Source organism: Stegodyphus dumicola, chromosome 10 (assembly GCF_044657685.1).
Source record: "Stegodyphus dumicola isolate Sdum_Otavi_A_Nest chromosome 10, ASM4465768v1".
Lineage (NCBI taxonomy): Eukaryota > Metazoa > Arthropoda > Arachnida > Araneae > Eresidae > Stegodyphus > Stegodyphus dumicola.
Genome location: NC_140777.1, coordinates 141,390,759 through 141,403,132, shown reverse-complemented (window position 1 = coordinate 141,403,132; position 12,374 = coordinate 141,390,759). Strand labels below are relative to the sequence as shown.

General features: G+C 34.3%; 2 protein-coding genes across 2 annotated transcripts; both read left to right on the top strand.

Moving 5' to 3' along the window:
• The first annotated feature begins 3,165 nt into the window (after nt 1–3,165).
• On the top strand, nt 3,166–5,810 carry LOC146995119 (uncharacterized). The gene is made up of 2 exons (XM_085826107.1): nt 3,166–3,493; nt 3,643–5,810. Exons 1-2 carry the CDS (start codon nt 3,359–3,361, stop codon nt 3,844–3,846), a joined length of 339 nt encoding a protein of 112 aa, XP_085682233.1. The 5' UTR covers nt 3,166–3,358; the 3' UTR covers nt 3,847–5,810.
• On the top strand, nt 4,918–7,521 carry LOC146995118 (uncharacterized). The gene is made up of 2 exons (XM_085825152.1): nt 4,918–4,955; nt 6,130–7,521. The coding sequence occupies exons 1-2, from the start codon at nt 4,918–4,920 to the stop codon at nt 6,821–6,823; spliced, it is 732 nt and encodes a 243-aa protein (XP_085681278.1). The 3' UTR covers nt 6,824–7,521.
• The last annotated feature ends 4,853 nt before the right edge of the window (nt 7,522–12,374 follow it).

The window sequence follows — 12,374 nt, the reverse complement described above, 5'->3', positions numbered from 1 at the left end:
AGGGAATTTGTCACATCCTCTAAAATTCGATGTATGTTCTTGAAGGCAATTGGCACATTTTGGTGGTTTTTCTTTATTTTTATTTGGGCAAAGATAAGATAAATGTTCTTCAGCGCACCGAACACATTTGGGCGTAAAGTAACATCCTGCTTGAGTGTGGTGGAACCCCTGACAACGGTAACATTGTAGGGGCCCAGCTCTACCCTTATAATCTTCAATTCTTACTCTAAGCCCGCATAGGTTAGTAATGTTATGTATTTCCTTCGATTTATCCTTTCTGGGTAGTGAAACAAGGAAAAGAGGCAATTTAATAATCTCACCATTTCTCCTGCTAGTCATTTGTTTGATAGAACTAGCGACGAAATTTTTAAATTTTAATTCCTCATTAATTTCTTTGATTTCTGTATCATGAAGTAGTCCCCTAATGACTACTTTAATATCTTTATCTTGTGGCAAGATAAATGAGTGATGTTCAATTTTTGTGGCTTGAAGCAGCTTAACTATCACCCTGTAGTCTTCGTCATCTTTAGTCATAATTCTAATGCCTTTAGGAGTTTGACGGCTATCTACTTCAATATTACGCTCTTGAAAGGTTTTCCTGATATTATTCCAGACCTTGTTAGTCACTTTAATGGTAATAGGTGGAATTTTATATTTTCTGACAAAGTTTGTGTCAGTTATCTCATTTTCGTCTTTATTTTGTGGGTGTGTTTCGGTTTGAGAGTGTTCCGTTTCCGGAGCAGTCGTATCCATTGTATCATTTTCGGTTTCAGCAGTAGGGGGTAATCCCTGTTGGTGTTTGCTATTTTCTGTTGACTCATGTTGTTTATCTTTTGATTGTGTGTCATCATTAGATTTCTTATCAATAATATCAGAGTTAATGTGCCTAGTGGCAAGTGGTAAGTCAGTCGGCATATCTTGTTTTTGCTTTTTCGCCGGCGGTTTTGCCGATCTGGTGCGTACTGTCTGGTCGCCTCTTCGTTTAGTATAAAATTCTTCGTCAGAACTAGATTCCTGATCGAGTGTGATTTCTTTTTCGGAGTTTGTTTGGTCATTATCATTAAATGTTAGTGGACTGCGCGAACGTTCGTTGTCACTTATTTTATCAGCTTCGTCAGTTTTTTGTGTATGTTTCGTTTTATTAGTATTACTATTTCTGTCAGCTAAGTATGCGTTGATGCATGTAAGCATGTGCACGTAGAATTTGTAGTCACGTTCTTGTTCGCAAGTAAGCGCACCATCATCGCAACGCTTATGTTCTAGCTCTTCAATGAGCTGCTCAAAAACTAGGCTAATTCTGTCCATGATCGGTCCGAAAATCCAAAAATTCGCAGCGCCCAAGTACGCAGTAAGACCCGCGCCCTGGAACCGGGCCCGCTCGACGGCGTCCCGGCAGACAGATGGGCGGGCGGAAACTCACAAGGCTCCTGACAATCACCTGAAGTGAGAGCTAGGGAGTAACTATGTGAGTTGAAATCCAGCAAGGAAACAATCAAATAGCAGTAAACACTCAGCAATTAGGCGTGATAGCAAGAATATGGCAAGATAAGCAAGGCATAATCATAATCCGAATAACCGTCACTGCGTTAGCACGTGTCCGTGCTCATCGAAGCGTGAAAACGGCGATTTGGATTTGGCGGAACTCCCCACGATTACGTCCTTCGCAAGCGAAGGCAACCCTGAGAAAAGGAAAAACGACTGACCCTGATGTTGAGAGGGCGTGTCTTGCCCTTTTAGATGGAGGGTAGATGCCGAACTCTCGGCCAATCACGGCTCTTGGTCTCTTCTGTGAGCTGCGAATAGTAGGATCGTAGGCTGGCATCTGCTGAAGTGCTCGGTTATCAATCTGTTCAATTTTGAGGAATAAATTTTGACTATGTTTTTTGATAAGGTAATCAACTGGTTTAATATTAAGGTCCGAATGAATCACATCTGTACGGACGTACCAAGCTGCGTTTAGGGCCATACGTAAGGTTTTACTTTGAAAAGATTGAAGTTTTTTCACATGAGTTTTTGCAGCAGTACCCCAGATTGTACATGCATACATAAAGACAGGTCTTATTATGGAAGTATAGAGAAGGATTTTGTTTTTAATTGACAGATTGCTCTTTCGAGCTAAAAATGGGTAAAGTTGGGCTCTGGCACCTTTTGCTTTGTTGAGAACATTTTCAATGTGAAGGCGCCAGGTTAATTTTGAATCAAGTACAACTCCTAGGTACTTGTAAGAGTTTGACCAGGGAACATAGTCGTCAAAGAATTTAATATTAATGGAAGGGTACGGGAGGGGGCTACGTTTGAATATCATAGCAGCACATTTAGCAACATTAATTTTTATTTTCCAAGTGATGAGCCAGTGCTCAAGGCTAGAGAGATAACTCTGAATGTTTCGGACTAAGTTTTCCAGGCGTTTGTGTTGAGCTAGGATGGCCGTATCATCTGCATAAAGTGCAAGAGTGATACTAGGTGATTTTGGTATGTCATTTATGAAAATGTTGAACAAAATTGGGCCTAAAAGTGACCCTTGGGGGACGCCGCTTAGTATAGGACGGGGTGTCGAAATGATAGAATTAACCCGTACAGAAAAAGATCTATTAGTGAGGTACGAATTAATTATATGAATTAAATGGGCCGAAACGTCAAGTCGTATGAGCTTGATAATAATTCCTATATGCCAAGTCCTATCAAATGCTTTGGCTATGTCAAGAAATAAAGCGCCAGTAAGCATTTTGTTACGAAACCCTTCGTGAATGAACTCCACTGTCCTCAGCAGCTGGTGCGTGGTGCAGTGTTTTGCTCGAAATCCAAATTGTTCATCAATCAGAACGTTGTGATTTCGGAGAAAATCATTCAGGCGTTTAAGTAACACAAACTCGTATATCTTAGATAACGAGGATAGGAGGCTGATAGGTCTATAATTTTGAGGGTTAGAAAGGCTTTGCCTGTGGGGTAAATCTAAAACATCCCGCTTTTGACGTCACATGTGATGTGTACCGTTGACCAATCAAATTTTCCTGCCGAGTTGAAATTTAGTCGCTCCCGATTGCCCCTTTGAAATAAGCTTCGGGCAAAGAATCTCTAAGGAAAATTCTTTGCTTCAGGGACATACACAGTGTCTCTTCAGTCTGACGGAGCCACATTTGCCTCGGGAAACCTTTACAGATTCTTTGTTCTTTGTCTCGAAACTCGCGGTCATATTCACAAAGCCTACAGACCTTTTCTTATAGAGTCCACTCTGATTGGTTGAAAGACGATTGTAAGGGGTTGCTTGTTTCTGTTGTTGGCGTCAGTTTCAAGTACGCCAAATAATTTTGTTATTAGTCCTGACAAAAAAAATTAGACATACTTTGCATTGTTATCGATGAAAGTTGTAATGGAGAAGTTAAATTTGCCTCAAAATTATTCATACAAAATTGTGAAAATTGATTTTCTGAGTGATATTTCTTATAGTGCCGCTTTTAGAATTGCTGAAGTAAGGGATGAAGAATCCGCTTCAGTGAGTGTAATCTTTTAATGATTTGGGAAGTTGGCTTTCTCAAAAGCTAGGAGGGGAATGCATTTCAGTAGCCATTTGTTATAAAAAATAAAATTTTTATTTAATAAAAAAGTATTCGTGTCCTATTTCATAAATATATTTTATTTCAGTTATGGATTGATTCGTATCAAAAGCTGTCCAATGTAGTATGGAGAACAGCTCGCACTTTCAAATGTGCCAGCAAATACATCTTTCGTGAAGATTTTCGCTGCCAGCATAATACTGATTCTCGTAGACGTATAAAAAATGTGAAGATTTCCAAAAATACAAATTGCCAAGCAACTCTGAAAATTATAGTGCAAAGGTTCGTATAATGACAGCTGTTGAATACATACTTTTTCAACTAGTTTATCATTCAATTATAATTAAGTACTGAATCTATGTATTCTTGCTATCCCAGATGTATTCTATATTGTTTCAAAAAGATACATTTTTTCTAAAAGTTTTAATAAAAATCCATATAATATATAGTCAAAGAATTTCATTCCTGCTGTAACAGTTTCTTGCTGCATTTTATAATGAAGCAGCAAAATAAAAGAATTTTTATTGGTGCAATTAAAGCCCTTCCAACACAAATTGGATCATTGGAGATACGAAGGCAAAAAGAATCAGCATAATTTTCATACATTCTTCCTTAGTCACTATTTGGATAGTTTGTTAATTAAAACATTCATATTATAATGCAGAAAATGTTATTTTGAATGGGTAATTTTATTTACTTGCATATTTATTCATACTGTGTATCATATATCCTAGCTTTTGCAACATAGAAACTTCTGATTTGCGATAATAGCATGCAACGTATTTATGTTAATAAAAATCAATATAATGTATATTCAAAAGATAATTTCAGAGGTAAAATGGTTAGCATTATATGTAATAACTACTGCATCATTTTTCTTTCTAGGTTTTCGAGACATATTGGAAAATTCAAAAATCACACTCAGTTTGGTAATAATGAATATATAAAGGTATTATAATTTATTTACTAAATAATATTGATTATATTATCTCCTAAGATTAATTATAGTAGAATGATCTGAAAATAGTGAATCCATACGTAGTAAGTTCTATTTCAAACGATGTTTTTAAGTAACTTGAATGTAAATTGTTAAAAATGTTTAACGGGGATTGGAATTAAACCATGAATAAGAATTGTAAAAGAAATAAATTAAATGCAAGTAATCATTGTCATTGATCGGAAATTAGTTGACTTTTCAAGGGGAACAAACCAACCTCCGTTCAATGAACAATAATTAAGTGCAAAATCAGAGAAGCTTATATGCATAAAGCAGGACCAGTGCTAGATATTTTGTAGCGTGAACCCACCTTGAATTCTAAACATTTGTGCCTCATAAGTCTTACTGCAGAGTGTGGCACAGATAATGCCAAACCTGAGTGATACTTTGAAAGCATTTTACAAGTAAAATTGACCATAACTGAATGAGTATGTTTTCTTTCAACATCTAAAGGTAGAAAATATGTAATGCATTATTTATTTTACAAATACCTATATTCAGACTGGTGTAATATGTTTTTCTCAAAAATATGCTAGTGGTAGACTTTAAAGTAAAACAGAATACAGGCTATATATCATTCTGTGGCTAATCTTTGGAATATGGTAACAGGTAGTTTGGCGACATTTTGGTAAGGCGATAAAGGTTACTAGGTAGGACTTGCGATAACCTGAGAAGTACACAGTTCGAATCACAGATTATTTTGTCTCAGAGAAAGGAGAGATCATGAGACATGTCGTGATATTTTCCGGAAAATTCCAATCGTGATTTTAGCTAACAAGCACTTAGAAACAATTTCACTGCTAAAGTGCAGAATCGCCCACTTATTTGTTTGCCGCTTTTTACAAGAGTAAGAAGGGTTGAATTTTTGTCAATTTTCTTAGACTTTTTTAAGTGAAAATAGGTTGATGTATACATGAATAAAGTCAAGAGTGTGCGCAATGCCATTTTTGTGCAATTTTGGGATTTTTTTTAAGTGAAAATAGGTCGACATGTACATGGATACCGTGTACGTGCAATTCCTAAAAACACGGCAAGCAGTTTGCGATTCTGCACTTTCTCCCAATTTCGCACCTAATGTTCGTGATGATTAAGCACTTTTATTCCATAAAAGTTCTAGCATAAGCATAATTCGGCTAGCAGATTGTTGGAAAAAATGTTGAGTTAAAAAAAAAAAGCCTTTACTTCGTGGAAACAAAATGGCCTCTAAAAAAAAAACTAGCAGGTTGCTGTAGCTGGGTTGGTCGCCAAAAAAACGCCATAATCTGAAGATTCACCCATTCTGTTTGTATTTAAATCCATTTTTTAATAGCTAAGCCAAATGTATTTTTCTTGGTACTCTTCATTTATTGGGAAACTGGATTCAGAAATGTGTATATATATATATATATATATATACACACATGCATAATATATGCACACATGTGAGGATGAACAATATATCCATATACACATGCATACATATATTTCTGAATCCGGCCCCAATAACAGATGAGTACCTTTATCTCAATAACAGTAATATATATGCTCATGTTATTTTATTTGTATAGTAATATGTTGTTAATGTTATTTTATTTATAGCTATTTGGATAACCCTGATAAGACTGTAAAAGAGTTTCCATGTGTCATTGAATTACATAATGTGCACAATCATGCTGTATGCGGTGCTGCTGCATTAAGATTTAGAGATTTATCTGAATCAACGAAAGAGGCACTGAAACGTCTTTTTCGTCAAGGACACACTGCAGCAAGTGCTCGATGGAGCTTGGATATGGCATTCCAGATTAATAATGCGGAAAATTATGATAGATTAGTTGCTGATGCATCAATTTTTCCATCAGTATCTGTTATTCAGCATTTATTTAACAATGAATTTGCATCTTTGTATGGGGCAAAACATGGAAAGGATGTCATATCCGATTTGAAAGCTTGCTGCAATAATTATTCCATTGTTTCTGCTGGAAAAGTAAGTATGAAAACTGTAAATAATAATATTGCAGCTGCAATTTGTACGCCAATAATGCAGGGAACGACCACACTTCTTCCTCAAGTGAAAGAATTAATTTTAGTAGATGCTTCAGGGCATATGGATGTTTTGAATCGCCGTGTATATTTTTTTATTTTACCAGCTGTTGTTGGTGGTGCACCAGTTGGATGTGTTATTACTGACATTGAGAAGGAAAAAGTATTTAAAACAGGTATGATTTATTTAATTATTAATAATACTTATTGTATTATTACAATCTGTAAAATGGATCAGCTTCATTTCGAGTGATGATCATCCAGTGTGATCTTGCTGAATATATTCCATTCAGTAAAACATAGCTGAAGTTATATTTTACTCAGCAGCTCCCTATTTTTTTAGCTTTCTGAAAACCGATAACTGTCTATTTTGTTCTTTATGAAAACCCAAAAGGGCTCTGTAGTGGAATGCAGAAATATTTCTACAAGAAATGAAAAAAAAAAAAAACTATGATGGAGAAGCATATCAAATAATTATTTCCTTATAGTATTACAATCAAACAGAGCCATTGCAGAAGTACTGAATGTCCCAAGCCAAAGCAGGTTAACTGTCATATATGATTATCAAGAGAGGTTTTATTGCATTTTTATTTAAAAGGTATATATTATACTTATTGAACATTAAAAATATTTTTTTAAAACATAAGACTTTAAAATGTATTAGTGATCTATTATTTCTTTACTGAACTATTTCATAAATCACAATTTCATATTTTTAATGCCATCTTACTAGATTTAAACTGATGATCTAATATCCGGAAATCGCCGAAGTCCCAAGGAGCCCGTATCTTGGATTTTGTACTGCATATTCTTTTCAAATTAAATTTTCTGTTGATTAATGTGCTTGACTTAATATTTCAGAATCGATTGAATCAAATATTAATGGTGTTCCTGTACGTCAAAACTGTTTTTCAGTATTGGTTTTGAGTACCAGTTTATTTTTATAGAGTAAACCAAAAAAAAAAAAAAAAAAAAAAAAAAATACAGTTTGCTATGTTTTTATTCGTTGTTATGTTTTTGGTTACGAAAACAATTCAAAAGTAATCAAATATTTTTTCTGTGCAGTAATTCTGCTATTATGGTGTTAAATGTCATTTATAAAGCTTATATAATGTGTATCGTTTTTATCCTTGGTTAATTATGTGGTATTACTGAAGTATTCCAGTTTATTTTGGTTCTTGTATTTCTACTAAGAATGCTATTTTTACTTTTCGCATAACTGAAGTCTTTCAGAACGAATTGAATAGCAATGTTTTTTTTTATGTGTAAAAACTTTAGTTTTGGGATATCTACTTTCAGACCCAGTTTTTATTTATCATAGAGATTGTGTAGTACAGTCAAAAGTCGTTAATCCGGACTCGTCGGGACTTCGGCGATTCCGGATTATAGATCATCAGTTTAAATCTTGTAAGATGGCATGCAGAAATTCTAAAATTAAAAATATGAAACTGTAATTTATGAAATAAAGAACAATTATGATCTATAGTGATTTCCTATATGTTTTACCACCAATCCTTGAATTCCATATCACAGATTATGTTCTTACTGCATTAATATAAATATTAACAAGACATAGTGCACAATAAAAATTAAGCTTTATTTTGGAACTTCGCGTTTACTCCCCGACAGCCTGCCTGTTTCGCTCTGCTCGCTACTCGTAAGAAACTTCTCCTCTAGGGTTGCCACAGTTATCGGAGGGCGCAAGGCGCGCTCCTTATCGCCATCACCACAGATCTAAAGGGTATCAAAATTTACAAAAAAAAAAAAAAGCTTAATATTTGTTTACTTTATTAAACATTTCTTTCATTGTAAGTTGTTTAAGTTGCTTCGTTTTATGTGATAATGCTTTCTCTTTAATTCTATAAACAGACATAATTTCTTATTCAGTTACAAAGTTCCGCTGTTCAAGTCCCGTAATTGCTGTGCCGAGAATACCAACTAACTTGTCAATCGAAATTTTTTCGTTTTCACTAACCTCTCTATCACCTTCTTCATGTCTTTATCCATTTTTTGCAGCAATTCCACTTTTTATTTGACAGACATCGAACGAAACATACTTTCGTTTTGTAGATCCTTTGGGAGCTCCAGCATTGGAAATTCTATTTGACATAATCGAAAGTTCAAGTTTACTTTTATAAAATTGCTCTTACAGTCTGCAAAAAATAATAAGACGGATCCAATTCGAAGATTAAGGAACAACGCAATCATCAACATTAACTGAAATAGATAATTAAATAATTTTAGCTTATACCGTCGGTTATACATAAAACGCGCACGCGCATATGCGCAGTCGTAAAGGTCTTATGCGTATGTGTCAACGTGGCGCATGCACAGAAAGTTTTTAGCTTTGAGGTCTGGATTATGGGTGTCCGAATTAACGACTTTTGACTGTATAAACTCAAAAAGCATTTTTTCCCCTTTTTTTTAGAACTGTTTCTTAAGCTTGGTTAATTTTTTATGTTACTGAAGCATTTAAAAACTACCGTATATACTCACATATAAGTCGATACCGTGTATAAGTCAACCCCCCCCCACCACTTCGACATAAAAAATTCGTAGAAAATAAGAAACCCGCGTATAAGTCAATCCCCCACTTCCGAAATCGATCGAGAAAAAAAGTAAAAATACGATAAAAAATACCTTGGTAAATAAACAAAATCAAAATTCTTCAACGTCTGATTCGCCAAACATTTCATAGAACTCTTCTGTTGTCATTGGCTTGTCATCATACATATTTTCAGTCTCGAACACTGTATTGTTAAAATCACTACTACAGCCTTCGTCGTCATTTTCACTTTCAAAAACAGTATCATCTTCCGTGCCATCTAGTTCGTTGCTAATACAACATTTTTTAAATGATTTTATAATCATTCAGAGGGTATTTCGCAGGCATTCGCATTTTTCAGGGGCAAAAACATAAAAATTTCCAAAAGTGTCCACAATTTTGGCCACCACTGTAGTTCGTCACATAACTTAAGTCGTGAAATTACTTCAAGTAAGTGACTGATTTGATAAGTCGTCCAATTCGAGTGCGGGAAGAAAACAACTGCATTATACAAAGAAATTTTTGAACTTCCGATTCTTTTAATTTTTTATGGCCCCGCGTATAAGACGATCCCCCCACTTTGAAGTCTTTTTTTTGCCCAAAATATCTCGACTTATATGCGGGTATATACGGTAATACAGAGTTACTGATATTTCTATATGAAAACTGCTATATTGTCATTTTGTTCAATACCATCAATTTAACCTGTGAAGAACTAAACTTTTCATTTACTTATTTTATCATGCTCCAAAAAGTCTTTGTTGTATTTGATTTTCAGTGTCCTACTTATATCATCTAGTATTGCAAACTGTGTTTTTAATCATGCTTATATTTAATTTTCCTTTTGCATTTTATTTCTATAATTTTTCTCTTTCAGGGATGTTCCAATATGCTTAAATAAAAAGTCTGTTTTTCTACCAATATAAATTTTTACCTTTGGAAGTAGTAAGTATCCTCACATAATGGAATTTCGTAGAATTTCAGTTTGATAATCTTTTTATTTACATTTACACTTCAAACATTTAAAACTTTTTATCAGCTAAACTTTAAGTGTTTATCTGAATCATTTACTGCATAAAAGTATTTGACAGTTGTTCTGAGAAAGTATCTGCCATATTGCTCCTAATAATCCATAAAATATCTTAAAATATAAATAAATAATTTAGTGCAGTATTCAAATTTAGGCTGTGTGATTTACATGGAAAAATGTACAGAAAATAAATTTAATCATGAGACTAAATTATTTTTATTGTGATATGCCCATTTTGAAGAATGTTACTTTCAGCTTGGTGGAAATTCTCATCAAATTGTCCTCAACAGGCTTTTTGTTGATAATAACTTCCAAGCTTATTAGTGTTCAACTAAATAAAGTTAAACATTCCATTTTCTCTCGAATGAATATTCAATATAACTGTATGGCTCTACAATGCAATTTTAATGTCTAATCTGTTGACTAAATTGCTTTATTTATTATTATATTGGGTTGGCAACTAAGTAATTCTGATTTTTTTTAGAAAATCAAAGACAATTTTTTCATGAACTAAATAACTTTATTCTGTAATGTATTGCCCATATCCCAACCAAGCTTTAATAATTTTTGCCGAGTGACCACAGATGTGTGTGGCCTTGCATTGTCATGATGGAATACAACACCTTTTCGATTTGTCAATTCGGGCCGCTTTTCTTCAACTTCATTGCTTAATTTCGTTAGTTGTTCAATGTAGACATCAGAATTCATCGTTCGGTTGAGTGGTAAGAGTTCAAAGTAGACAATTCCTTTGTAATCCCACCAAACTGATAACAAAACCTTCTTTTGATGTTGTTTGAGTTGGTTCACCTGTCCTGCTCCACAATCTTTTCCGCTTGATATTGTTGTAAACAACCCATTTTTCATCGGCAGTTATCAGTCGTTTTAAAAATGGTTCATTTTCATTACGTTTCTTTAGCAAATCGCAGCTGTTAATGTGTCGCGTTAAATCCGCTTCTTTCAGTTTGTGAGGAACCCATCTAACGAGTTTTTGAACATAGCCAAGTTGTTTTAAGTGATTTTCAATGCATTTATGTGATACATGAAGCTTCTCTGCAATCTGACGCGTTGTACTGATGATCCGAATCGATTATTGTTTTGATTAGGTCTTCATCAACTTCAACTGGACGACCAGAGCGTTTTTCATCTTTAAGTGAAAAATCACCAGAACGAAATTTGGCAAACCAATTTTGACACTGCTGTTCTTTTAAGGCTTCGTCACCATAAACAGCACATAAATTTTTATGAGCTTACGATGCGTTTTTCCCTTTGCGTAAATAAAAAAGCAAAATATGACAAAAATGTTCCTTTTGATTTTCCATTTTTCAACGAACGCCAAATGAAAACTACGCAACCAATCAAAAAACTTTTTTTACTGATTGACAGCTGAATTGCCAACTATCAAATAACAAAATGTGTTTTACGTTTGTACTACGTCTGCAACCCTAAAAATTCAACTGAAACCATCTATGAGTGAAATCTGAAATTACTTAGTTGCCAACCTGATATATATGTGTTATTTTCCTATCTTTGAGAAGTCCTTCATTTTGTCTACATCTATTGAATGGTTGAATTATAAAGTAATAGACTATCTTGAAAACAGATCACATACTTTCTCTTCTCAGGGGCCCATTAGTGCTCAAGTGGTAAAGTCACCGAACACTGATAATTCAAATCCAAGTGAACGGGCTGGCTGCATGGGTTTTTTTGTGGTTTCCTGTTTCCCCAGAAAGTCTTCCAGGAAGGCATCCCTCCCCTTAGGCAAGTAGCCCTTGCATGCTTTTCCATAATCAAATAATACCAAAGAAAGGTTCTCTTTCAAGAATATAAATTTCTGTAACATTTTGAATATTTTATATATATGATAAATTAAACCAGAGACTGCAAATTTCAGACACACAACTTCAGCAGTAGCCATATATAGAAGAGAAATGTTTTAAAAAGACAAAGAATTGTCTTTATATAGTAAAACCAGAAATTACTTAAACTTACAGTGTAACTGAATAGTAAGTGGCAACACATTCGGTGAAATATAAACTCTGTATTTTATATGATTTATTCTGATAAGTTTTCCTGGATTTTTTTTTTTTTTTTTTTTAAATTTTCTATACTATTAAAATCTGTATGCGTTTGTTTGTAACATCATCTTCTCCGAAACGGCTGGGTGCAGAGCTTAGTGGAAGGTACCATTGGATTCGGAATGTCCGTGGGAAGCCATTTTGACCATCGGCA

Bases quoted from the DNA above. Each gene is read 5' to 3' on its own strand.
- LOC146995119 (XM_085826107.1), top strand. From the start codon at position 3,359: ATGAAAGTTGTAATGGAGAAGTTAAATTTGCCTCAAAATTATTCATAC. The intron at 3,494-3,642 runs GTGAGTGTAATC...ATTTTATTTCAG, and splicing joins GGGATGAAGAATCCGCTTCA to TTATGGATTGATTCGTATCA.
- LOC146995118 (XM_085825152.1), top strand. From the start codon at position 4,918: ATGCCAAACCTGAGTGATACTTTGAAAGCATTTTACAA. The intron at 4,956-6,129 runs GTAAAATTGACC...TTTTATTTATAG, and splicing joins ACTTTGAAAGCATTTTACAA to CTATTTGGATAACCCTGATA.